We start from the raw sequence: 25870 nt of genomic DNA, 5'->3' as shown, positions 1-25870 counted from the left end.
AAGCTTTCACCACCGCCCCGGTACTAAGGCACTATGACCCCGAACGAGCGTGCATAGTGGAAACCGATGCCTCTGACTTCGTTGCGGCAGCTGTACTCTCCCAGAAGGACGACCAGGGAATCCTACACCCTGTGGCGTTCTACTCCCACAAGATGACGCCAGCCGAGTGCAACTATGACATTTATGACAAAGAGTTGCTAGCGATCATACGCGCGTTTGAACAATGGCGAAAGTACTTGGAACCCAACAACCAAGAAACCACGGTGTACTGCGATCATAAGAACCTGGAGCACTTCATGTCCACAAAGATCCTTAACCGTCGTCAAGCCCGCTGGTCCTTAACGCTGTCCTCCTTCAACTTTGTAGTCACCTACCGCCCGGGTACGAAGAATGGGAAACCTGATGCCCTCACACGTCGATCTGGAGATCTCCCTAAGGAAGGGGATGAAAGATTGACCCAGCAGCACCAGGTTGTACTAAAACCAAAGAACCTTCGTCTGGCGGCCGCACTACAGACCCCCACACCCTCCAAAGTGGCACCATCCCGCCAAAGGGAACTAGAGACTGCACTGGCCAAGGACCCTCTATCCAAACAACTCATGAAGGATATCGCGGCCAAGAAGAAACACTCCCGCTTCTTACCCATAGGTGAATGCACAGTTAAGGAAGGATTACTGTACTATCAGGGTCTACTATACATCCCTGACAACGCCGCTATCAAGTTGGAGATCCTCCGCACCCACCATGATGCACCTTCGGCCGGACACCCAGGACGGGCACGCACGCTGGAACTACTGTCCCGGAACTTCTACTGGCCCCAAATGCGGAAGTACGTTGCCCGTTATGTGGACCACTGCGATACCTGCTCCCGAATTAAGCCGGCCCGACACGCCCCGTATGGTCCCCTCAAACCACTGGCTCCCCCAGTCAAACCTTGGTCTTCGTTATCCATGGACCACGTTACAGGCCTACCCGAGTCCCAAGGATCTAACGCCATCTTAGTAGTGGTCGACCGGCTCACCAAAATGGCCCACTACATCCCCACGAGAGACACCGCCGACGCCCCGGAACTGGCCCGACTATTCCTACAACACATCTGGAAAGCACACGGGCTGCCGAAAGACATAGTATCAGACCGGGGCTCAACCTTTACCTCGCAGTTTTGGAAGTCACTCTGCGGCCAATTGGACATCAAACCCCGATTCAGCACAGCCTTTCACCCACAAACAGACGGACAGACTGAAAGGGTAAACGCCATTATGGAGCAATACTTACGGGGCTACGTCAACTACCAACAGGATAACTGGGCAGAGTTTCTTCCCCTGGCAGAATTCGCGCATAACAATGCCTCTACGGAACCGTTGGGAGTCAGCCCGTTCTTTGCCAACTATGGGTATAATTCTCAACTAGACGTCCTCCCTGCTGAAGAAACGCGCAAAGTCACACCGAAGGAGGTATTGGAATTTACGAACGCAATCTCCACCTTACAGGCTGCCCTGCGATCAGAGATCCTGTATGCACAAGCCGCCGCCGCCGAGAGTGCAAACGCCACCCGACTTCCAGAGCCCCGACTCGAAGTAGGAGATATGGTATGGCTATCGAGAAAACACATACGCACCACTAGGCCATCGGACAAACTAGATCACAAACGGCTAGGGAAGTTCAAAATACTCGAACGCATCGGATCACATGCCTACCGCTTGGAACTCCCCGCCTCGATGAAGTCCCACCCCGTATTCCACGTTTCGTTGCTAGAACCTGCTCGGACCCAACCTTTGCCAGGCCACATACAACCACCACCGCCCCCGGTAATCGTTGAAGGGGAGGAGGAGTTTGAAGTACAGGAAGTACTGGACTCCCGAATACGGCATCGGCAATTACAATACCTAGTCAAATGGACCGGCTACGAACAACCCACCTGGGAACCGGCTCGGAATCTCGATGCGGAATTAGGGGAACTGCAACGCTTCCGCTCCCTATATCCCAACAAGCCCACGGCAATCCTTAAGAGGACCTTGCGTAGGAAAGTATAGTTTGTTACGGTTTCTTTCGCAAATGAAACCGCTCTATGTTACGTTCCCTGGTGTCTCGCCCACAGCCATTTGCTAACTTGCTATGTACTTACTTTTACCTCGCCTCCCGCCTACTTGCTCGCAGGAGCTCGCTCTTCGAGAGGAGGGGCTAAACTGTTACGAACCACTACCGCAACACGGAGGAAGCATGAGTCATCGGAAAGTGCCGGAAGTTTCTGCGAAGGATTAGTAATCGGGTTGTTTCTTCTTTCTTATATATAGGGGTGCTTGCCCCCTCACCGTCTACTTCTTTCCTTACGCAACATCTTGTATTTTACTTTGAGTTATTAGTTTGGGGGATTTACTTCGCTTCAATACACTTCTTTACTCTCCGTCCACGTTACGTCTGCTGCCCATCATGCTCCTCGCATCCGCCGTTATGTTCCTCGTCGTCGCCCTCGTGGCCCTCTGCTCGCTTACCCCGCTGTTCCCCTCGGCCCCCTCGCCGACCGCTGTCTCCTCCGCCCTAGCGCGGACCATTGTCCCTGCCCTCGGGCACACCGCTGACTCCACCCTCGCCATCGTGCGAGCCTACGTTCTCCTTCCCAGGAGCCCCCTAGTGTCCTTCGACCCCCTTGCCAAGCCCTCACACACGGTTCCTTACATGTGCCCAGTAGAGGTTCCGGATCTCAAATAGGGAGGGGTGGTATTGTAGCACCAAGCACAGAAGGCGAAATAGTTGCAAAGCATCTTACTACGGTCGATTCTCATAGTCCTTTTAATATCTTCCTGATTCTGTGCATGTGGGTCCGCACATCAGAGGGCTCGCCCGCTATAATATAGGAATAACGTTTGTACGGGGGCTCTATAGCTACACTAAACCTGCCTTTTCACTTCTGTCTTTCACGGGGCCTAGGTGATATCAACATTCGCTGACAGAGTATTACCCGGTTCTTGATAGTGTGTGGGTGTTCCAACTTGAGTGGCAATAGGTTTTGGAAGGTCAAGACGCTTCTCTCGAGCTGAAGGTGGATTTTTGGCAATCACAATTCAAACCCTACGAAGACTTGGCCTGCATGGTATGAAGAATACTCGTAAAGGATAACCCTAAGGATTGGTATTCTAGATACCAAACGGCGTATTCTTCGGCAGAACATTAAAAAAAAAGTGATATGGGATACGCATCCTGTACCACCAGAGTCTTGGGAATGTAAATTTAGTGTTGACGACTCTTGGGTCGTTCGCTAAAGGACTCTAATCCCAGCTGAGGAATACATTCGAGATATATCTACAGTGGAGCTGCAAAGAAAAGTCTTCACGCAAACCAATTAAGTTAGAGATAACTCCTGGCTGGTGGTATGTAGTCGCAGGTTTGAATATGTGCACGTGGGCGCGGCCAGAATCTCTTTTGCACTTTGCACAATAATTCTGTTGTGCTTGCCGGAATAACCGAAGTGCTGATCTACCAAAGAAAAGAAATTCAGTGTATACTCTAGCTTTACTAACAGATCTTCCTATCAAGCAATAGATCTCCTACAAAACCCCTCTAATATCCCCCCCACTATACTGCAAAATCTCAGGAATAGCAAATCGGAGTGTGCTGAAATATTCGGTTTCGGATTGGTCAAATGCTCGGTGTGTTCCAGTCCACAGCTTGACCAATGGATAAGTGATATTCCCGCCCAGTCCGATTCGTTATTCGTGAGATTCTGCACTACCTTTGGACGGTGGATACCCAATGCAAGTATGCAGATAGCCCGTACGCCGATAGAAAGAGGTCCGACAAGCCTACGGCGATTGCGTAAAGAACAATAAACTATTATATAGTAAAAGACAGAAGAGTTGGTTGTTTAGAAGCCGAAGGCTTATCGCACGCCAACAGTGCAGGCTTTCAAGCGCTTTGGCAGGCACTCCCGCTGGCATCAAAGTAAATAACTAACCCTACTCTAAACAGCATGCGAACCCGACGTGGGGACCCGCAGATACCTCAATACATAGCGCAAAACCTTTTTGAAGAAGGAATTCCCATTCCTGAACTTAGCGAACCTCCTACACTGGAGGAATATTTTAATTAATCGCATCTTATAGCCTGAGAACTTTGTATAATTACATTCATAAGTTTTTACATCGTCTGGTCTATGTTGCAGGTGTTAACGATGAGCTCGTCCAGATTTGCACTCAGGTTCCTATCCTGCTCTGTCTTTTCCTGTATCGCAGCCCTAAACTCCTCTGCCTTCTCATGCAAACCCCCGATTACACCTTCCAATTCTTTCGCAAACTAGTTTTTTGGGCCCCTTGTTTTTTGTAGATGAGTCTGATTCGCTCTCGGTACCCTCTGTATCTATCAAGTATATTTTGCGTACCAAACCCTGTTGTGAGGCCTGCCGTACCTATCCCCCTTTGGCTTTCCTAGTAGCGAGCTTCTCTTTTGCTACCTGCCCCAGTAAATTATTGGGAGAAACAGAATCATTCAGCATTACAACGTCAATCATATTGCATAAATATTCATCCACTTCCTCGACAGCGCCGGTCTTTTGTTTTCCAAGTGATTCGTTCTGCTGGAAGGATTGTTAGTACCCGATAAATCTAAAGCAGAACAATTACCTATCCGATGTCATTTCACAAGCCTCTCCATTCTGTCTTTACAGGAAAGACAGGACCGATGCATTCCTACCCTCTTCAAATTGGCTCAAATCCGCTGCCACCTATCCGCTCTATAACCAGTCTTATTGATTATTGGATCATCCGCCAGCATCTGTTTAGCCAAAGCCCTGTCTTCCCATGCATCTCAGGTAGCACCTCGCTTCCTTTGGACCCCCAGACTCCTCAGCACTTCTTCATCTATTACTAGAGCCTCAACCCGTTAAGAAGCAGTAGAGGAGGAGCCCTCGCCAGTGACATTAATATTACTGTCACCACTCCCACCCAAAATATCTATCAAGTCCATCAGATCTCGGCGCGCAGCGTTTTGTTTCCCATTCCGTTTGACTGATTATTCCCTACTACATAGTTAGTAGATATAGATTTTGGTAAGAATAGGTAATACCAGTTCTACCTTGATGAATTTGGGATAGGTGGTGTTCTTTAATTGAACAACTAACTGGTCTTGCAGTGTTTCGTTACGATGTTTGTTCCTTTTTTTGTTTAACTGTTTGGGCCCTATTCAATAGTTAGTTTATGAAGATAGAGAGGGAATAGCTCATACCAGTTCTGTTTTGATGAATTTAGGATAGAAGGAGTTGTTGAACTGATTCTGATAAGTGGCGTTGGTTGTGAAAAGGGGCATTGGTTGTGAAAAATGAATGACATCACTAGCTTGCTCACCGGTCCCAAACGCGAAGTGAAAAGCACTTCCGGACCTCGAACCCTGTTTCTTGGCGCTTGGAGAGCCGGACCCCCCGAACGCAAAGTATCGTCTATACATATGTATCTTTGATCCGGTTAACGGGTTTCGCTGGCGGTTTTACTGGCGGAATGAGATCACTCGGCAAAAGGTACATTGACTAGGACAAGGTTTCCGCATGATTATCATATTGTCTCGCCTATCTGTCTACCTAATTCCAAGTAAATATTTGCTAGCTCGCTACCAAGTTCCGCGCCTGCCTCCGCGCGCTGCCTGCTTACCTCCGCCACTACATACTAATTAGGTGCTGGTTTGTTGCTGATTTGAGAATCAATTTGATGCTGATTTGGTGTCAGTTAGGAGTCTACAGCGGTCTTAGTACAGATGGCAAAATGCGGAGGTAGGTAAATACGTATCCAGGCGTCGATACGTAGCTCTAGTAGGTGTAGAAATATCAAAATGTAAAACTGATTAATGATATTTAACTTCAATTTGCCAGCCGTATCCTGTATAGAAGGTGCAAACCGTTATAGACTGAGGTGTAGAAGCAAACATAGACCAACATTTATTTCAACAAGTACCATAGACAAGAGCCAAAATAGTCGATAGTTCATTAGCATACACCAACACCCATAACAGATTACTTGATAGTTAGATTCAAAACAAGACGCAGCTGAATCTATTGTGCTCCTGACCCTGTCGCCTCTGTCGGACGCTGAGGTTGCTCCGCAAGATCCCTTCTTTTTCTGGACCACAGCATATCACATTCACCTGGTCTCAAAATATCACTCACATTCATAAGGTCATAGAGTATCACTCACAGTAGCCCTATACTATGGTGCGATTAGGCGTTGAATTAGGCGTTGAATGAGTCGTCGAATGAGTCGTCGAATTAGGTGCTCGATTTGGTACTGGCCGAGGTGCTTGATTTGTTGCTGACGGAGGTGCTGCTGCAGGTTCTGGCCGAGGTGCTGGTGGAGGCGCCAGTGGAGGTGCTACCAAGTCGAGTGTGGGTGCGAGACGGCGCTATAACTAATAGGGGGGCAGGGAGGCGGTACTAGCTCAGCGAGGCGTGAGAATCCACTGTGCATTCCGGGCAGCGATTTAGTTATAGCCTTCTTTAGCAAGTTCCTCATAGAGAGTTTTGCCAGATACCACAAAACAAGGATCTTGGGCGTTATCTCTCCCACAGCACTCGCCTACCCCTCTTTTCGCAATAATTCTACCGGTCAATCTAGGAGAAGGGGCCGTTTCTCGGGACACTAGTTTGGTGGTGAACATTGGTATGCGAACCTGGTAGGCACGAGCTCACTTCCACAGCGCTACATAGAATCGGCCGAAGTACAAATGGATAGACTACCTAGAATGTTTATCTTGTCACAACTTCAACACACAACTACATGTACTTACGGCAATGCCTCAGCATCAATCCCACGAAAGAGCAGCAGCTGCAAAAACGTCTCAAAATACAACACATGCCTCCTATTCTCCTCCGGAATAAACGTGAACTGTCTCTGCCTTGCATCCCAAAGCCTCAAGTACCGTCCCCTGTTGGAGTTCCTAAACTCTGCAGCATGGGCGGCCGGTAAGCCTGGCAGCGGCTCAGGCCGCAGCGACACCCTGTTGAGCAGCGCGACCATGTCGGCGGCGGCCTGCGTGAACACGCCACTTTCAGGTGCCCCGTAGGCGCGTGGGACGAGGCAATGCGCGATCGCTTTGAGCCCGTCGTCTAGTTCCTTGAGGGCGTGCATGCCGAGGGCCGCGACGTCGGTGGCGCGGACGAGGCCGAGGTAGATGCGGTGGCCTAGAGCGGGGGTGTCAGTTCAGTGACGAGATGGAAGGGCATCGGTGTGTAAATACTAACCTGCTGTATTTGGGCCGTGGACGGGGAGGGGTCTGCTATTGTAGTTGGAGTCTTTGTAGCGGAGTTAATTGGACTCCTTGAATTAACTAACCCAAGGGAGATAAAAGAGGGCATTTACAGTCTGGGTATGCTGGTGGGTAGGAAAGATCAGGAAGGTTAGGAGGAGGGCGTCCCTTCTCTATGTTAATATATGGGGAGGGTGGTTCGGCCTGGCGGTTTACTGAGCGCTGGAGCTCCGCGTTTTTGGCCTTTAGGAGCATGATCTGGCGGGCCTGGTCGACGATCAGGTCACGGAGCACATCGGGGTGGTTGGAATCCATTCGATCTTGGATCTGGGGTGCAGTGGTGCGTCTGTCAGGAGTTAGGGGAGACTTGCGGGGTTGTGCGTTGATGGCGTTGGTTAGGCGGGACCTATCTGTGGCTTGGCTTGGGACGTCTAGGAGGAGGGAGAGTTTCTCGTGACCCTGGGTTGGGGGTGAACATTACTTGTAACATCCAGGTTCATACTTGTACTTAGGCACGAGCTCACTTTCACAGCGAAATAATCCATCGCCCGAGGTACAATTAGATAGACTACATAAAATGTTCGACTATCCCGTCATAACTTCAACATACGTACTTACTGTATTGCCTCAATATCAATCCCACGAAACAGCAGCAGCTGTAGAAACGTGTCATAAAATGCCGTATGCCTCCTATTCTCCTCTGGGATAAATGAGTACACTGCCTGCCTTGCATCCTGGAATCTCCAGTACCTTTCCCCTGCTAGGGTTCCTAAACATAGCAGCATGGGTTGCCATCGGGCCATCAGCCAATCGAACTACAGCGACACCCTGTTGAGTAGCGCGGTCATGTCGTTGGTGGCTTGTGTGAACACACCCGATGAAGGCGCCGCGGCCGTGCGCGGCATGATGTGCCGCGCGATCGCTATGAGCTCGGTGCCCAGCACCTGGAGGGACAGCGGGTTGAGGTTCGCAACGTCGCCGTCAAGGGCAAGGCCGAGGTAGACATCGCGGCCTGCCCGAGAGAAGGGTGGTTATGGTCGTCAGTGACAAGATTAAAGAGAGTATGACTAATGACTACTACTACTAACTTTCTGTGTTTTGGCCGCGGACGAGGATTTGACAATTGTAGTTGCAGACTTTGCAGTGGACACCAATTTGAGTCCATGGGGTAGCTAGCGTTATAACCCACGGGGGAGAGAAAAAAGAGGGTGAGGGGGGGGGCGGGGAGGCTTACTTCCGGATGTGGCGGATGGGTTGGGGCCGTTAGGAGGTGGGAGGTCACTCAGAGGTGGTTATTCTTCTGCTTAAAGCTGGTATTGATATGTCTGCAGCGACTATCAATAAGCATACAGCTTTGCACACGGCAGCGACGCATGGTCGTAAGGATGTAGTTCAGTTTCTACTTGAGAAGGGGGCTGATGTCACAGCGGCCGACATTTACAATAATACACCTTTTGACCTGGCAGTGGCTGGTGGACATGAAGGAGTGATGGAGGTCCTCTCAGCGAGAATGGCTCTGACAGAGAAATAAAAACTGCCCGGGTAATCAATCCTGTTCCAACTTTCTTTTATATTTTATTTCGTCGTATATCGAAAAACATTTCCAGGCTGCCTCCTCCCCCCCTCCCCCCTTTGTTGTTATAGGAGAGGCAATGTGAATAGCGCAATCGTTTCCGAGGGTAGTAGTATTCTACTATAGATCATTTATCGTAAGACCTAGCACGATAACTCGATCGTGTTAGTGAAACTACCGAGCATATATCCATATTTCACTCCATATGGTAATCCACACCGTAGAGGTAAGCTACAGAGAATAAGTTGATAGTCTTCTCTTTTTCTTTAAATCCTTTTCAATTCATGTCTGGGTAAAAATGATAACATGCAGTAGAAACTATTCCCTAAGTTGCCGGCGACCGACATGTATGTGGGTCGCTGTCACAACACCCGCCACCTACCCGCCTTGATTACTAGTACAGCAACCGCCAATGGTTACTTATCGATTAAGTGATAAATGTGAACTCTAGAAGCTGAAAAGGTTTTCATAGGGTCAAAAAAAATTAAATGTGCTAGTAGTGGTGGTGATGCTGGTACTCCCTGGAGGGTGGTCGCACCCGCGGCGGCGGCAGTGGTCGTGGAGGTGGTAGTAGTGGAATATTATATTACTGCACATGGTGGGGTTAGTACTATTCGCAAAGGTTCCTGCTGTGCATGTAGCTGTCGTGATATATCGATAGTGGTGGCTATGGTTGTCGCAGTGTTGATGGTCGTAGTGGGGTAGTAGTGGTCGTGTGGTAGTGGTAGGTGTGGGAGGTAGTATCGGGGTGGTGGTGGTGGTGGTGGTGGTGGTGGTGACTTTCCCATGCCACGGAAGTCAAAAATCAACATTTTACTACATACCTACGGTATTGCGTACTTGTCGGTACTAGATAAATATCCGAGTGTAATCAGAATTTCAGTGCTCGAATAAGGTGCCGAATACCAGGTGCAAAAGATATGGGTGGGTTGGGACTGGGAGCGTAGTGAACCTGACTCTGATTTCAGGACGTATGTATGTATTATAATATTAGGAGCATCTGTAAAGGGTTTGGGGCGGGGGAGCTCCGTTACCGGGGGTGGTGGGGGTCAAAAAAGCTTGTTCAAAAAAATCAAAATCAAGCTTTCCCGTGTAGTCGCTACTCTCGGTTACGCAAGTAAGCTTATTCCAACATCATTTGGTGGCAGTGCTAGCACCATTTGGGTAGCAGATCTTACTCTCATTGGCCATATATACATCTTTTCGAAGTTTGACCTCACCCCACACCCCCCCCCCCCAATCACTTCTCGCGCCATAGATAGATATACTCGGGTGTAGTAGGAGTTGGAACCAAAGAATGCAGATACTCTATTTGTATGGCAAAGAGGCAAATAACCCCTGCTTTTGTCACTCGCATTTTCTGGTTCTTATTGCCATACCCGAGTAATGCAAGTAGATGCTGTGGTATGTATATACCCAACCTCTGGACGGATGAAACTCTTCCTTCTTTGAGTTAATAGTTGCCATATTTGGTAGAAAACATTAGTTCATAATTGGCGCTAGTTCTATGGCGGCAAGAAATCTACCTCACGAACAATAGGCGTGATTGATCCTTTAAGCCAGGATCTAAAGTGAAAGGTAGTAATCGTTTGAGTTTATTTTTTCGTGGTGCTTCAATTGACGCGGCTCAGTATATAGCGCAAGGATGAAGGGTAAACCCGGGTCGATAATTCTATGCTCGCAGTACTATCCACAACTACATCACGATGTATTCATACCATCATGTTTCATCGTGTGCATCTCATCTACGAACCACTATTTGAGCTTGGGCGAAGCTAAATCAACTTCAACTTCCTGGATCATTAACAGATGTATATTTAATATCTCACGAGGAATAAATGATCAACGAAAGATAATCGCAGAGGGCATTAGTGATTACGAAGATAGAAGCACCAAGCTCGGCCTTCTCAAGATCTTTGATAGTGCCAAAGCTTCGAAAGGGCTTAGAGTGTAGAGAAAAAGGTGGAAAAGTAAGAAGGAAGTCGGGAAAAAAGGGAAGGGGAGGGAGGAGAGAGGAGGAAGAGAAGAAAAAAGAGATACAGGTGCACACAGGTGGGCAGGATAAGCCCTCAGCCCTTGTTAAAAGAGGGCCCTCCATATCCCTTTCACCTTTCGGTGTACTTCCCCCTCCCACGACGTCCCGAGAAAACGGGCCTTACATCATTGACATACCTCGCTCCCATGATAATTGGCAACGCAAAACTTACCACCATCCTGCTTCTCAACGGAGTCCTACAAGAAACTAAAGACTACTAGTACGGACATCAATTGATGACCAAAGCCTACAGATGTCATGGGTATTTTGTATACATATGCAGTAAATATGGCAGCACCTTATCACTCAATAACGTCTATATATATACTTATCAAAAACATACTCATTCATGTCGTTCCTTATTAATTCCAACTATCCCACAAAAGAAACTCAAGATGTTACATCATTAAAGTTCTCCCAGAGCCGGTCGTTCGCCCCACTATCTGCTCCTGACACTTGATTGGAATCGGGTTATACCCACTGAACATGCACTCCGGATCCCACTTCCTCTTCAGATCCTTTAGCCTCTCCTGTCGCCACTCCTCACGTCCATACATCGCGCCAAAGCCCTCCGTCCCCTGTGCATAGTTCATATACACCGCCGGCCTGTCGAACCCGCTGTCGGCGTGAAGGATCGCCATCACCTCGAACAACCAGTCCGCCGCCTGCGCGTCCAATTTCTTGTCCTCGTACACCACATTCAAAACGCTATTTCCCTCACATCAGCTCTGCTTCGCACTACTCAACACCTCGGGGAAAGAAAGGGGGGGGGGGGGAACATACACAACGCTAATCTCCTCCCTCTATGGATATGCCGTATTCTCGGCCGGAACCTCTCGCACGCCCTTCACCGAGTACGACTCAAACAGGATAATCGTCGTTCCGGTCTCTGGGAGCCTCATGAACTCCTTAAACTTCTCGAACGCATGCTGGATGCTGGGGATGTCCCAGGTCTTTGCCGACACGCCGCTGGCAACTTTGCGCGCGCGGCTGGCACACGCGCCACTGGTGAGGATTTCATCGTTGACCTTTGCCTAGGGGAGCATTTGGGAGGTGCGGCGGAGGTAGGGGATGTGCCCGAAGACGTATTCGAGCTCGGCGCTGGCGGCGGCCTCGGGAATAGAGGAGATGAAGTTGAGCCAAATTACAGGCTTCACACACACACACATACCCAGAATACTTGCAGGAGGTGTTTCATGCATTGAACGACTATGATGTACCCGCGGAGATCAATGCAATGCTGACGTTCATTTTAGATCTAGAGATCAAGAAGGTGTGTATTATCCTATATCCCTATCCCGAGTTGCCTATGCTTTGTGTATATGGGTTTGAGCAGGACTAACGGTGTGTCGAAGTAAACATCCGCCTTATACTGCATGCCCTCGTTAGCAGCGTCATAGATGCGGTACGTCGCCTCCGTAACAATTCCGAAGTTGTGACCGGCACCGCGCAACCTCCAGAACACCTCTGGGTACAATTTTTCAGAAACGCTGATGGTCTCGCCGGTAGTAGTCGTGAGCTATACTGAGAGGTTATCTAGCATGAGCCCGTAACGGCCCTAGCTGAGTCCAAGCCCGCCGCCGAGGGTAGCGCCGACGAAGCCAACACAGTTGCAGATTCCTGCTGCTATATATATGGTACTCCTTGTCAGCGGGGTGTCAATACAGGGAGCGAGCTAGGAGGGGCACGAACAGGTTTCTTTGCCGGCAGCCTGCAAGGCGGACATGATGGAGCCGACGTTAACCACCGCCGATGGTGATGGTGTTGGCGGTAGAGTCGATGGCGATTCCAGTGAGTGGGGAAATGTCGATCATGATTGCGCCCTTGATGCGGTTGAGGGTCTGGGACCGGCCATGGCGGCGATTACCAGCGAGGACTGGGTGACCAGTTGCGAGTGCGTATTTAATCTGCTCAGTCCGTACTATTAGCTAGCTTCTACCTTCAGACTAATCGTGGGCATATATATATACTAAATATCCAATATTCATGCAATCTCACCGACATCCTCCCCCGTCCCAACACCAATAAACGCAGTCAGGCCAGGGTGCACATTAGTCGCATAGCGTGATGTGAGTTCGTCAAAGTGAGTGCTCTCGTCACCCTTGAGGGCGATAATAGCATTTGAGGAGAGACGCGGGGCCAAGTCTATCTTGATTTCCGTTGTGCGCATGCAGTCCTTGCATTCTGGGAGCTTGGAAGCGGCATTACTGGTATCAGTGATGAAGCGGAGGGCGACGAGAGTGAAGGATGAGAAGCATCGCATTGTAAGCGTTGGTGATAGGAATGGGTAATAGGGAGAAGATAATTAATAGAGGAGGGTCATTGGGATGGTATATATATAATGGTAGCAAAAGATTAGCTGGCCAGTGTGGTATGAAGGCCGTCCGCGACTTGTTTTTCCGATCAAGACTTGAGACACACATGAAGAGAGTACCTACGTGGATCGTCTTATCGTGCCTCGGGCAACTTCTTTTTCGGCATGATTTATATTGTGATGATGATGATGTTCATTTTTCATATCTATTAGCATGAGGGATTATCGAGGAATTGGCTAGATCAGAATTACCTGCATGGGAAACTTCTGATGTAGATCGATGCCATCCAACCAATAATTCTAGCGGTAGTTCCCGGGTTTTGGCGGTACCCCGCATTCCTTAGACGCAGATCCGCATAACTTCATTTGGCGATATCGATCATTAACTGGCTATCCCTTGAGAGCCCCTCATACAGTCCTCAATCTGCGTGTCGTGGCAGCCAAATATATGTAGGTACATGTAGGTATTTGTATTTTAGGTACTCTAGGGCCGAGCTAAGGAAGGGTCCTAGGATCTTTTTAGCCAAGACTTGTAACGGGGAGCACAAGCAGAGCCCCTTGAATAGACTAGGGCAAGCAAAGGCTTCCACACCATACTTTCTACCCACTCAAATCATCAATTTTTCGTTGTGGCCCAACTGTATACTTAACTTCTGCTCCACACATTCGACTTGGTTTTAGGAATTTACGGTCCTTGGTGCTTATGCTGTTGATATTAACAAATTGACACCTTTTAGGCGGTTATTTACCTTACATGGTAAGGTTGCTAACCACATGCAGCAATTTACAGTCCTTGCAATTGGCAAATCCATTTATCAAAGCTCAACCCAATTCTTGGCAAGTTCAATTGACTCCGATGTCTAAGACTACAATCGCCCGGCTGCACGGCGTAGTTGTTGCCCCCTGGTCCTCCTCGTCTGTTACTAAATGCTGCAAAACTATGAGACAGCAGATCTAGTATAAAGGTTGGCAAAAGATAATCAGTGCATCAGTTATATATATAAGGCACATCAGAGTTATATACTTGACAGAGTTTGGCAGCTTTAACATACGAAGAGATAACTCAGCCACCTCTGATCAAAATTCCAAGACAATTGAGACTTTGCGCAAGTGGAGTCAGCTCCATATTCTGATTATCTGGTTGGCTGGTGCCGTGATCGGCACCAATCAGGTTTTCGGAAAATGGAGCTGGATCGTGACAAAACCCCAATCCAATTGCTCACCACGTTTCTTGGACGATTGAGCGGCCTTACTAAATATATTACTCATTAACAAATGCCACCTTTGATCATAGGAGGAGTCTACAGTCCACTATAGTACTATGGTCTTGGTTTCTGGGCCTTGTGAGCGGCACAATAAAGTCAATGTGGTGCCAGAGTTTACTATTATAACGCCTAGCAAGCTCGTATTGTTCCATTCAGCCCTTTCAATACGCTGCTTAATTTATCACTTGTCCAGATCAAACACGGTCAGAAATCTCTCTGTACTTTTGACATTTAGAATTGAGGTACATTTTATAAACAACCTTCCACCATGTTAAATCACCCCCCCCCCCCCACAGCCCTAACCCCCAGTCCCTCCTCCCTAAGAATCCCAAGAGATCCTACTAGGACCTGCCCTTTTTCCTTTACGCTTCTTACTGGCCGCTGTAGTCGACTTCGCCGCTGGCTTTGGCTCTGTCTTCTTCGCACTAGCCTTCTTACTAGCTGCCGTAGCATCGGTGCCCTTACCGGCCGCCCCCTTCTGCCCGATCTTTCCCGGTCCTGCCGCGGCTTGACCCTTGGTTGTCCCTCCCTTCCCATCCTTCGCCTTGCCTTTAGCTCCAGGAAGTGGACATGACGACGTCGACTTCACACCCGCCCTCTTCATCTTACTAATACCACATGCCGGCCCTGGAACTTCAAAGATATCAGCAGGCGTTTCTGCCTCATTTACCCCGTCCATCCCCCAGTGACCATAACCAGGCTCCCAGATGACCCTCTGGTTCGCTAGGTTTATTGCATCTATCGCCACAATCCTCGTGACCTTACTGCCGCTTTTTGTGAGTTCTGGCAGCTCCGTCTGGAAGAAGACCGACTGCTTGTACCTGAAGCCTTCACGCGGCCTTCCTATAAGATATACGACCTCCCCCGACGCGCCGGCTGCGAACCACCTGCTCATAGCTGCCCAGTATGCATAATCCTGCTCCCACTCTTTGGGCGGCCCGCCGATATCCATTATCAGGTCCATAATCAATTTCTTGCCGCCGCTGGTTGGTATGTACTGCTTTTTCAGGTATTGATTCATATCATCGAATCCGGCCGGGGGACTCTGAGACCAGAATATGGCCTTGTCTTTAGGTGTCACAAGCTTAGCAGCCTTGGTGAGGGCGTATACACTGATTTCCTTCGAGATTGGGATCGGCGTGTAATCGCGGGTGGCGCCAACGAGGACCGCCAACGCGAAGAGGAGCAGAATTAAGTTGAAGGGACGCATTGTATAATGTTTGCTCAATGGACGTATTATGACGAAATCGGGCAAAGGAAACCGGCCTTTGTGGAAAAATAGGTTAAGGTGAAGAAAGGAGTATTGTTGTTTTGTTTAATTGGAGAAAGGAGTGTTGTTGTATGTTGGTTTAATTGAAGAAAGGAGTGTTGTTGTATGTTGGTTTAATTGAAGAAAGGAGCGAAAGTCAATGAACAGCCAGTGTTATTGATGATGAAATGAGTGTAAGGGAATTCCGGATTCTTGGGCCTGGTTTGTGCATTATTTGGGCAAGAGGTCGATAGTTTTATATCCTCATCTTCCTGAGCTTACTATCCAACAGGACAAGCTGTTTCTACTAGGTTTCTCAGCTGGCAATTCCGGTATAATGTCCCCTCCGCAAAAGGAACATGGCTGATGTTTGAATGCTCTCAGCTGCTCTACCTCCGGTACACGCGGGCTTTTTGCAGATATCATTCAGGTAATCGGGATTTTTCACATATTTTCACCTGTCCCCTACGCTCGGCGTTAGCCCCATTTCACATCACTACGGCGCAAAGGGCGGGCCTTCTCCAAAGGTTCAGGAGTTGCCGAGTGATATTCCATGATTCGGGATATATATCCAAAAATGGCATTGATTTTGTGTCTACCCTCATACCTGTAGACGGCAGTCACACCACCACTATAGTGTTATCTTCGTCACCTATGGTACAGTAATCCCATTGACCTATTCTTCCCACAACATCACCAAGGCCAGGACCAGATAGGCGGTCATAGCCCGTAGCCAATAATCCCACCGTGATGTTGCATGTATGTCAGAAATTTTATCATACAATATATACTTTGACAGCCGATCACTCTTAAGATATTGCAGATAGCTCAAAAGGCTTACTGCCTGGTTTAAGTCGGTGGGAACTTTGAGATTAGTTAAAATCGGGCGTAATATTGGGCCCCAATGGTGGATATTATTTTCTCTGTCAACCGGGAGAGCTGGAAGAGGGGGGGGGGGGGTTAATTAACAGGCGATGAACGATCGCTCTACCAGGAAATGCGCAGGAAGCAAGGCTTAGAATCGGTTAGTATAGTGGGTACAGCCCAGAGTGTCCCAGAACAATACATGTACTCAGACACATACCAGTAAGATGACAAAGATGCCTACGATCGTACGAGAGAGCTATAAACTTTGGCTGCATAGTCTATAGTATAGTCGGCGATGTCAATTAATTTACCAGGGTTAGGGTTTGTTGTTTGTGGGGGGGGGGGGGTTACTAGTGTAGATACGGATACGTCCAAGCGAGCGCGGGCTTGAGCAAATGCGGGTACATGTAAACACATGTGCTGTGCTATCTTAGGGACCCCCGGTCAGGATCAGCCGCAAAGCTTAATTACTGCCCTTGCATACCTACATGTACGCAGGGACATCCCCGTCGTTACTCGTTCTGACTAAGGCAGGTCATCTTCCCGGATTTCTTAGGGATATTTGCTATCCCATACAAGATTTGGCTGTTTTCCAATTGTGGGGCAATGTCTGTCTCGCGCCTAGACTTTTATAGGTACGTGCGCTTGGTATAGGTTCGTATGTGTATACCTCATGCTCACGAGTGCTCGCACTTCCTTTATGATGGAAATATGTACTCACCCGATTATTGCCCAATTAGAAAAAGTCTGGGCACGAGACAGGGGCAATGTATGTACTATTTCGAGATACTAAAGGTTCTCACCATTTAATTATATCATGCTTCAGCTCTTCTATTTAAACAGAGAAAAGGTCGGTCTGGTATTCACGTGTTGTATGTCGTATACCGGGGGTACCAACATTCCCCACAACTAAGTAAGATCATCCATCTAATCTGTAAGACAGCTTACATCGGACCGATCGATCTGACTGTTCAGAATGATCAAAATCTAATCGCTATGCATGTGCAGCCAGCTCTCTGAGTATCTCATCATCCCCCTTTGTAAAAACCCGGTCAAACGGCTTTGGTTACGTGAAGCAGGGCCTGGCAATGTAATCTTAGCTCTGCCTAGGTTTGGTTGTATGCAGCCGCTCAAGTGCCTACCGTGCATTCCAATCACCTACCTAGGTATCGAGTGCTATGTTTACAGGAAATTAATATCGTCGATGCCAATCCATCAAGCCTATGAATATTGACGATTGGAATATCGGCCACGGTCATCGGAGTGCTGAGTCCCAATCTGCATTTCTCACCTCGCTAATATATAGAGTAGATGCATGATGTCTAATCGTGGTTCTACGCCTTATGAACATTGCTGCATTTCCTCTTTTCTCCGAGCTTGGCTATCGGTGGAAAGGAAGTATGTATAAGGAGAAAAGAGTATATTTCTTATATATTTATACGCGCCTTCATACCCATACCCTCTCCTATATGTATATGAAAAACACTTAATACAAACATAAACCTCGCACCGACGCGAGCGCACAGTCCCTTGGTCACCACCATAATCGGTATCATAACAATAATGGCTTCATCCTCCTCCCGCGCTCCAACGCCAGAACACAAAACGCTGCTCTCCCTTCCCCCCGAAATCCTCATATCATGCCTTCTTCTTCCGTCTCGACAGTACGGGTACGACCTTAAGCCCCCCCTCCCTCCCAAGAGTGTCCTTCTCGTCTCCCGCTATATGTACAGGATCGCCGCACCGTACCTTTACGCGCACCTCTGGGTCGAGCCCTATGAAACCGCTCTCGGACAGTCGCCACTTTTACCCTTTCTCACAGCGAGGCAGCGCTCAGCCCTCGCCCTTCCTTCATGGCCGCGCATGGCCGATCCTGCATGGGTGCACGAGCTCACGATCCTGCCGGGCGGGCCGCCTGAGCATGGGGGGCATGATTCAGAGCTGTGTCGGGTGCTTAGTCTGGTTCTACCCACGATGAAGCTGCGCTCAATTCACTGGGAGGGGAGGCAGAACGATGAGAGTGTGGCGCGTGTAGTGGCACAGCAGAAGGAGCTTGAAAAGATTTGCTGCAGGGTGGGGGGTCCTTTATGGCACAGCGGGCTGAAGGGTCTGAAGGAAATTGTGTCTTGGCATGATGAAATGTTCCCCTACGATCAGGAAGACACCAACACCAGGACTGGACTGCTACAGGAGTCTGCAGATACCGTGCAGACATTACATCTGGCTGTTGGATATGTATTCGATGGCATCGCCGATATGGCTCGTCGGATTCTCAAAGGGGTGGAGACGATGCCAAAAGTGAGGGTCCTACGCCTGACAGGGTTCAATAAGGAAGCAGTGGCGGCCATTGAGAGGGTTATAGCTTTTGAGTCAGTTGAAGAGTTCCAGATTATGCGCGGGGTAGGGCTGGATGTCCTGAGGGGCAAAGATCTATCCAGTGCGCATAGTCTTTCCGGTAATGCGACAACACGAGGATTGTTTGAGATTTTGAATGGGTGCGAGACGCTCCGCCTTCGAGACCTGCGGGTGAAGTTTGTTGACTACCACTGGCCATGGGAGGGCCCCTCCGCTGACCATCAGCCACCGCCGCCGTCGAACATTGCCATAATAGAGGCGCTTGGTCGGCATGGGGCTGCGCTGAATACGCTTATCCTCGGACATAATATTTGGGATACGCAACCGACGAAAGTTGTCGCGCTGCGGGAAAAAGAGGTGAAGCGGTTGGTTGAATCTTGCCCATGCCTCGAGGAGCTGTCTATTACGGTGGAACTTGGAGAATTTGTAAGTACATAATCCTTCCGATTATGGAGTTTCAAAGGGAGGAGGAAAAAAAAAGTAAAAAAATAAAATTAACGCCCGCCTAAACAGATCATAATCTCGCCATTCTTGGCTAAACTTCCCCGCCTATCCCACCTGGCCCTGAACATTGTTCATGATAGCCCCGCCGCCGATCACCACTCCAGTAGCCCCCCATATCATCTCCCACCAAGCACTATGCCGCCGTGGCCCGTTGATAAGCACTGGCTTTACCCAGGGAACAGTGGCTGGGACCCTGTCCGGCCTACCGCTGTTACGCCGCTCGAAGTGGTTATCTCACACCTCCTTGCTGCAGGACCCCCTAGGATACAATCCGTTTATCTTGACATCACCAACACCAATCCAGAATCTCCGCTCCACCATAACCTTCGGAACCGATATGAGATGCGTCCTGGTACCCCCGAGGACAGGAGACCTCGGGGCCCCGGGGACTTCTTACACGCGCCTCCAGGGCAGAGATATGCGTGGAGCGGCGGAGAGTTTGTGGTGGTATCCTGGGATCGATTCAGGGTTAGGGAAAGTCAGAAGTCTTTCGTATCCGCTTCGTGGTGGACCTCATCTTTTGAGGGGCAGCAGATGACGGTTTAGCGGATATGCGGCTCGAAGCCCCCACAAAGCAGGATCTTTGGGGGTTCTTTTAGTATACATAGTTCTTACAATCTCTGTAGTTTCAATAAATCTCGCCGCTATAATAACAAGTCCTTGCTTGTGTGAAAGTCACGACTGGATGAGTGATGACCATATGCTGCACATGTAATTATATCAGAACCCGGTAACGAAGAACTGACTTGGTCTCCAACAGGTGCCATACCCCAAGCGTGAGTCCTTTGTCAAATCTCCCGAAGCACACCTTCTTAGGCTTCGACAGAGTGGTTCTCTCCACAACCTCAAATATAAAGCTAGAAACCGTAGTTACTAGATATTAAACGTTGTAGACTCCCTGCCCCTATATTTGTGGAAAAACCAGTCAATATCTCAGGTCAGGACGTTTAAACTCAGCGATGATGGCCCACTACAATAAAGAGAATTTTTATCGCAATTGCGTTTAATTAGGTCGAGGATTCTTTACATATCTGGTGGTATATACGCCTCCCATGGAGCTGACAACGCATATGAATGTGAGGAGTATAACTAATTGTATTTAGGAAAGCATTGTGTAAAGTGTGCATCGAACTATGTGTTGAATATCTCATTCCTGATGATGTCAGCGTGTCTGTTCGGTTTCATGATGGAGAATAAGCTCGTGACTAGGACGAAGCTTAGAGAGCGGGTGAGCGAGAGGGGCGAAAGGAAGGAGGCCACAGTCAATGATCATTGGGATAACCTGTCCTCGAGAATTTTTCTGGGCAAAACTTTTCGTTTAAGATTTACTTGCTTCCAATTAGATTCTCGTCATTGCTAGATTCAGCACATATATTGAATTATTAGGACTTGAGCTTTGGATAATTAGGCTTGAACTTATTCCGCTTACGAGGAGTTAGGCTTGAGATGAATATTCGAGTTTGTTCAGCTCGTTAACATTCCTATCCATATGCTCCTGCACTGAGAGGATCTTTACAACCGACGTACGATGGAGCCTTGTGTCAATCTGACTCAAAAAAAAAAAAAAAAAAAAAAAAAACAAGTAGATGAGGGCGCACTGAAAACGGACTGATTACATGGATCACTACTAACTAGTGAATACTACTACAGGTCTAGATCCCCACTCAATATTCGCATCGATCATTGGAACAAAAGTAAAAATAAAACAGAAGTTTTTTAAAAAAAAAAAGATCGTTGAAGTAGATCAAATGAATACGAGAACGACACAAGGAGAAACCCTGATTTCGCTAAGTCACAAGGTCACATACATGCAACTACAGTTCGATAGTGTCTAAGGCAAAGCAGAATTTTAACGATGGTTTATTTAGGGTCTTAATTCCCGGGTTGCGTACACGGCATGTAAAGTGTTTAAAACTCAAATTCAGACCAGAGTTGTATTATTTCCACATCGAATTCACGTGTCTGGTTCTGACACCTGCTAAGCGTGCTGCAGTCTAAGCCCTAGAAAGCAGAGCTCTTGATCGTTTTAGAGCACATAGAAAGAGTAGACGTACCAGGACATTCCTTAGCTATACTCAGCCCCAACGCTAGGCAGCATATGCTGTTTCTTTGAGAACTTTATCGTTGAGTGTAGCTACGTAGATTTGTAGAGAGAAAAGAATGCTAAGCCGCATGAATATGTGGCCTCTCTCATCCATGACATAATTCGATCATGGATGTCCTCACTTTAAACCCCAAATACCACTGCAACCCGCTTCCACGCCAGCAGCGAGAACGACCCCGAAGACCGATCCCTATGCGGATGTCGATCGATACGACCTGAGATGAGTGAACAATTTCACTCACTTTTGTGAGAAATTCAATGGGGGCTCTCAAAGCAAATTTTAAGCTCCAAAAATAATCTAGCACATCACGCTATGATCAGTATGAGCGCCCGGAATGCTGTGTAGAATTCCTCATATGGTAAGAATGACTGTGATTATCAGGTAGAGAATATGGTGTAAGAGCGACTAGCCGATCTAGATGGATATGGAAACTTTAATTAGTGGGGCTGAAGATGTCGAGGGGCATTTTGTGGGGTCTGCTAGAAACAGTGGCACAGGCATGCACTATTCAGTTATGTCCCGTGTTTTGGTGCTTACTCTATTACCTTCATCCAGCCAATAATGTGAGGGCTAGGCGCATCCTACCCTGTAAAAATCGTTCCCCTAGCCCTGGTGTAGCAACCTCATCAGGGTAATACAAGACATTCTGACCTTACATACTTCTCGCGGTTTCGCCCTGTGTAACCTTTTTACACTTTTAGACTAAGCCCTAAAGTAAACCAGCTGAAAATGGAATAAGCATGAGAGCGTTATTTATAACGAGATTCTAGTAGAGTAGGGGCTTGGGCTTACACAAAGTACCACAAACCTAATGTTGGTTCACTTAGTTCTTGTCCATCCAATCGTGAAGGATCGCGATGAACATGGGGCTTGTTCCTGGGGCTGCAGGGTCGCTAAGGCAACTAGGTAGCTTGGATTGGATGATTGAGCACGTTGAGCACCCGAGACCAATGATCATTATCCCGCAAAGATCTCATGCTCAGCAAAGACTTACCATCAGAGAGGCTTCAAGAATATGATAAATACTCCTCAACTATCCCCAACTAAATGTACTTTCTTCTTCATCCACTCAGGAACACAGGAAGACTACTACAATTTCAGACTTCTTTTAGTATCTTAATTTCCCCCTTCAACTTCTTCTACATTACTTCCTACTTCACCACTCTAATCAAGATGAAGACTGCTATTTTCACTTCCGTTCTCTGCCTCTTCTCCAGCTTGGTCTCCTCTGTTGCAATCCCTTCTGCTGAGGCCGCTGCGATTGAAACTCGTTCAATTGCTACTATCTCTCCGTCTTTGTCGGTCCCAATCTACCAAGATTCTCCCGACTACGCTGGTGGAGCTCAGTCCTACGCCTTTGTCTCTAGGGTTCGTTGAGCCTTTTGGATCCTTATCCTGGATTCTTTAACTGTATCAAGTTAGATTAAATTGCAACTAACTCCCAATAGTATAACGGAGCGCACGATATCAATACTCTTATATCTTATTACTTCCCCGATGGATACGCCGGCAAGAAATGCAGCTTCTCTTTCTCAGCCGTCCAAGGGTTAGATGGCAGCAAGAAAGTTCAACTCTTCACGGTCGGTGGGCGGGATATCACTCCAAATGATACCTTCAACTACCGTCCTCACCGTGACGCTTGGCTTGGCATCTTCAACGCCGGCACTGGAGTTTTTGATGGAGCTATTCCTACTTTCGCTTGCCCCACCTCCGCGACTACTTTGAACTATGAAGTTGTCCCACAGAACGACAAGTAAGCCTACGCATTTCTTGATTTCATCACGACTTGACTGACTTTTTATTAGTGATTACGTTTGGTGGTATATCTGGGCGGGTGGATTGGTTATTAATGTCGAGTAAGAATCTAAACATTCAGTTTATTTCGCATTAACTTCGATTTTCTTTTGTTCGCTAGATTTAGGTGGTCGGGGTCTTGGGGTAGCATGGTGTCTGTTGGGAAACCTTCCTTAATTAATACATTCCTTTGGTAGCTTTATTTTAGTATCTATTTCAGCTGTATGGCAATAAATTTATAAACCCTAAAGTGAGGTTCAGTTCCAAGTGACTAGTGAATACGAACCTACATACAACCAATTTCTTATAGCAGTAATTGATATGCATCCAAGATCATAGCTATCTAGTTATAGTTAAACTCACCGAGAATTTTATCAAGTGGTATTTATGATGAGGTTGATCCCTTGACTAGCATAGGCTTAGCGACAATGATGTAGAGGTTTCATATTTCTTCAAACCGTAGCCCTTACCTGCATATAGACACCTGGCCCCACGCGATATTGAGACCCCTCCGTCCCTTTGCCAACCGACGACATCGTGACGGCTAAAGACGTAAATCTCGTCTTTTTGTGTCTTATGTCGCCTAACGTCGTCTCCGCGCTAGGATCTTTAACGGGTTTCGCTACCATTTTTTTACTGGCAGAATGAGATTACACGGTAAAAGGTACATTGACTAGGATATGTATTGTGGTTTTCGTATATTCGCCTATCTGTCTACCTAATTCTATGTACATATTTGCTAGCGCCCCACCTACCACCCCGCCTGACTGCCTACTGCCTACATGCCAATTAGGAGCTGGTTTGACGTCAATTTGGTGCACCCTCTGTCATCGATTTGGGCGTCGATTTGGTGCTGTTTAGGAGTCTGTAGCGGTGTCAGTACAGGCGTCAAAATACAGAGGTAGGTAAATGCGTATCCAGGCGTTGATGCAGGTAGGAGGTAGGCAGCAGGCAGGAAGGTAGGCAGGTACATGTAGGTAAACAGGTGTGGATCCTCACTTGCTATCGAGGTTAGGACTAGTGCCAGGACTTTGGCAGAATACACATATTGACGACGATATGTCACATTTTAGATGCTTACATATAGGCGCCAAAAGACGATGTGTCATATTTAGTAGCAGCGGGGCGAAGCTTTAGAAGCCATAGACGAGGTTTGGGCGTGGAAGAGTGGCGGAACCCGAACATGAGACATCAATGGGTTTCCGATATCAACCTCGTAACCGCTATCGCCCGGGGCGCGGGGAAGCGGGGTGCTCTCGACCTATAGAATGCAACTCGCCAGTGGAGTTTGATATATATGCAGATGAAAGTCTTGGGTTAGTCCCAGGCGTGGCCCAGTATAAATGGAGAGACCCGCAATGGTTCACAGCCCCCAGAGATTACGTAACGAGTGATATCTGATGAAGGTACTCCTCGGTGATGACGGGCTGTGACCTGACCCCTAGTCAGCAGTATATAGATGTAGCCCAGAGCTTTTGAACGCCCACTTGGGCTTTCTTTGGTAGCGGCTTCCTCTGGCCGTCTCCGGCGGTGAACAGCAGTCAGTGGCATGGAACCTGCCTTGCGGAGAGTAAACGTTATTTTTTTTTGTCTAATTCATTAAGCGGAGAGTAAACGTCGTGGTGCGGAGATATTTTAATTGATCAAGACTATATAGATTACTAAGATTATAGCTTAGCCCCACGGCTCTGATCAGTGAACCCCATTTTAAACTAATCCTAAGGCCCTCAAATAAGGCTTAGTCTCCCATAAGATGTAGACACTTCAAACCGATAAGTTGTTACAAAGAAATCCTGATAAAACAATATCCCACCTGCACACATACCCCGAAACTATCTCTCAAACCCTTGCTAAAGCTGCAACAAAACCAGCTCGAATCCGCAGCTATCAGACATATAATTCCAGCCCTCAACAAGCTATGGGATGGTTCCAATCTTCACCTGGTATAAACCCTGCACCATGGCCCTTCAATATCTGGATGACCTCTCTATCTCCATGCCGTAGAGGAGATACAAAGCAATCTGCATCCAAGGTATCAGGCTTTGCTCCGCTTTTTAGAAGTATCTTGATTGCACCTTTCTGTCTTTTGATAACCGCGGCGTACAGAGCGTTGCGGTATCTACTACCCTGAGCATTAACGCCGGCCCCCATTTTGATAAGACGTTCTATCATCGATTTCCACTCTCTGACAGCAGCAGCTTAGAGGGCATTACCGTACCTTCCTCCTTGGATCCCTATGGTACAAACTTTCTTAGGGATTGGGATGTGATATCCCGAAAATCGGGATAGGTTATCCTGTGGGAGGATAACTTTGAGACATTTGGGCGTTTTGGGTGTCAATGATAGCTAAAGAAGGAGATTTTGCTCTAATTATCCCCGCCAAAAGATATATGACTCAGTTTATCTTTAGGTAAAGATACAGGTTTCAGGTTATCTTTACCTAAAGATACAGGTTTCAGGATAGGTTATCTTTTCCCGTGGATATATATCCTTTCCTACGGATATAATCTAATATCCCATCATAAGGATACGGACTTTTACATAGAATAAAGTGTTCTCCTGCTGGTAGTATTTCGCATCCCTAG

At 47.8% G+C, this 25870-nt stretch overlaps 6 protein-coding genes across 6 annotated transcripts; 3 read left to right on the top strand and 3 right to left on the bottom strand.

Moving 5' to 3' along the window:
• Positions 1 to 599: 599 nt before the first annotated feature.
• Positions 600 to 2033, top strand: LAJ45_05443 (uncharacterized protein; the record flags this gene model as incomplete). Its single annotated transcript, XM_046115014.1, has 1 exon — positions 600 to 2033. The coding sequence occupies one exon, from the start codon at positions 600 to 602 to the stop codon at positions 2031 to 2033; it is 1434 nt and encodes a 477-aa protein (XP_045972051.1).
• Positions 2034 to 6677: 4644 nt separating this feature from the next.
• On the bottom strand, positions 6678 to 8599 carry LAJ45_05442 (uncharacterized protein; the record flags this gene model as incomplete). The annotated part of the gene is made up of 7 exons (XM_046115013.1): positions 6678 to 6711; positions 6766 to 7159; positions 7220 to 7270; positions 7338 to 7683; positions 7942 to 8039; positions 8099 to 8236; positions 8575 to 8599. 7 exons carry the CDS (start codon positions 8597 to 8599, stop codon positions 6678 to 6680), a joined length of 1086 nt encoding a protein of 361 aa, XP_045972050.1.
• A 2631-nt stretch (positions 8600 to 11230) lies between these two features.
• On the bottom strand, positions 11231 to 12558 carry LAJ45_05441 (uncharacterized protein; the record flags this gene model as incomplete). Its single annotated transcript, XM_046115012.1, has 6 exons — positions 11231 to 11540; positions 11616 to 11635; positions 11684 to 11837; positions 12176 to 12351; positions 12430 to 12458; positions 12525 to 12558. 6 exons carry the CDS (start codon positions 12556 to 12558, stop codon positions 11231 to 11233), a joined length of 723 nt encoding a protein of 240 aa, XP_045972049.1.
• A 2172-nt stretch (positions 12559 to 14730) lies between these two features.
• LAJ45_05440 (uncharacterized protein) lies at positions 14731 to 15621 on the bottom strand (the record flags this gene model as incomplete). Its single annotated transcript, XM_046115011.1, has 1 exon — positions 14731 to 15621. The coding sequence occupies one exon, from the start codon at positions 15619 to 15621 to the stop codon at positions 14731 to 14733; it is 891 nt and encodes a 296-aa protein (XP_045972048.1).
• Positions 15622 to 18090: 2469 nt separating this feature from the next.
• Positions 18091 to 19932, top strand: LAJ45_05439 (uncharacterized protein; the record flags this gene model as incomplete). The annotated part of the gene is made up of 2 exons (XM_046115010.1): positions 18091 to 19308; positions 19396 to 19932. The coding sequence occupies 2 exons, from the start codon at positions 18091 to 18093 to the stop codon at positions 19930 to 19932; spliced, it is 1755 nt and encodes a 584-aa protein (XP_045972047.1).
• A 2732-nt stretch (positions 19933 to 22664) lies between these two features.
• On the top strand, positions 22665 to 23351 carry LAJ45_05438 (uncharacterized protein; the record flags this gene model as incomplete). The annotated part of the gene is made up of 3 exons (XM_046115009.1): positions 22665 to 22859; positions 22940 to 23244; positions 23297 to 23351. The coding sequence occupies 3 exons, from the start codon at positions 22665 to 22667 to the stop codon at positions 23349 to 23351; spliced, it is 555 nt and encodes a 184-aa protein (XP_045972046.1).
• Between the last annotated feature and the right edge of the window lie 2519 nt (positions 23352 to 25870).

Source organism: Morchella importuna (genome assembly GCF_003444635.1).
Source record: "Morchella importuna strain M04M26 chromosome Unknown Morimp01GS014, whole genome shotgun sequence".
NCBI lineage: Eukaryota > Fungi > Ascomycota > Pezizomycetes > Pezizales > Morchellaceae > Morchella > Morchella importuna.
The sequence above is the reverse complement of the archived record's forward strand: the minus strand, read 5'-3'. Positions and strand labels throughout refer to the sequence as shown.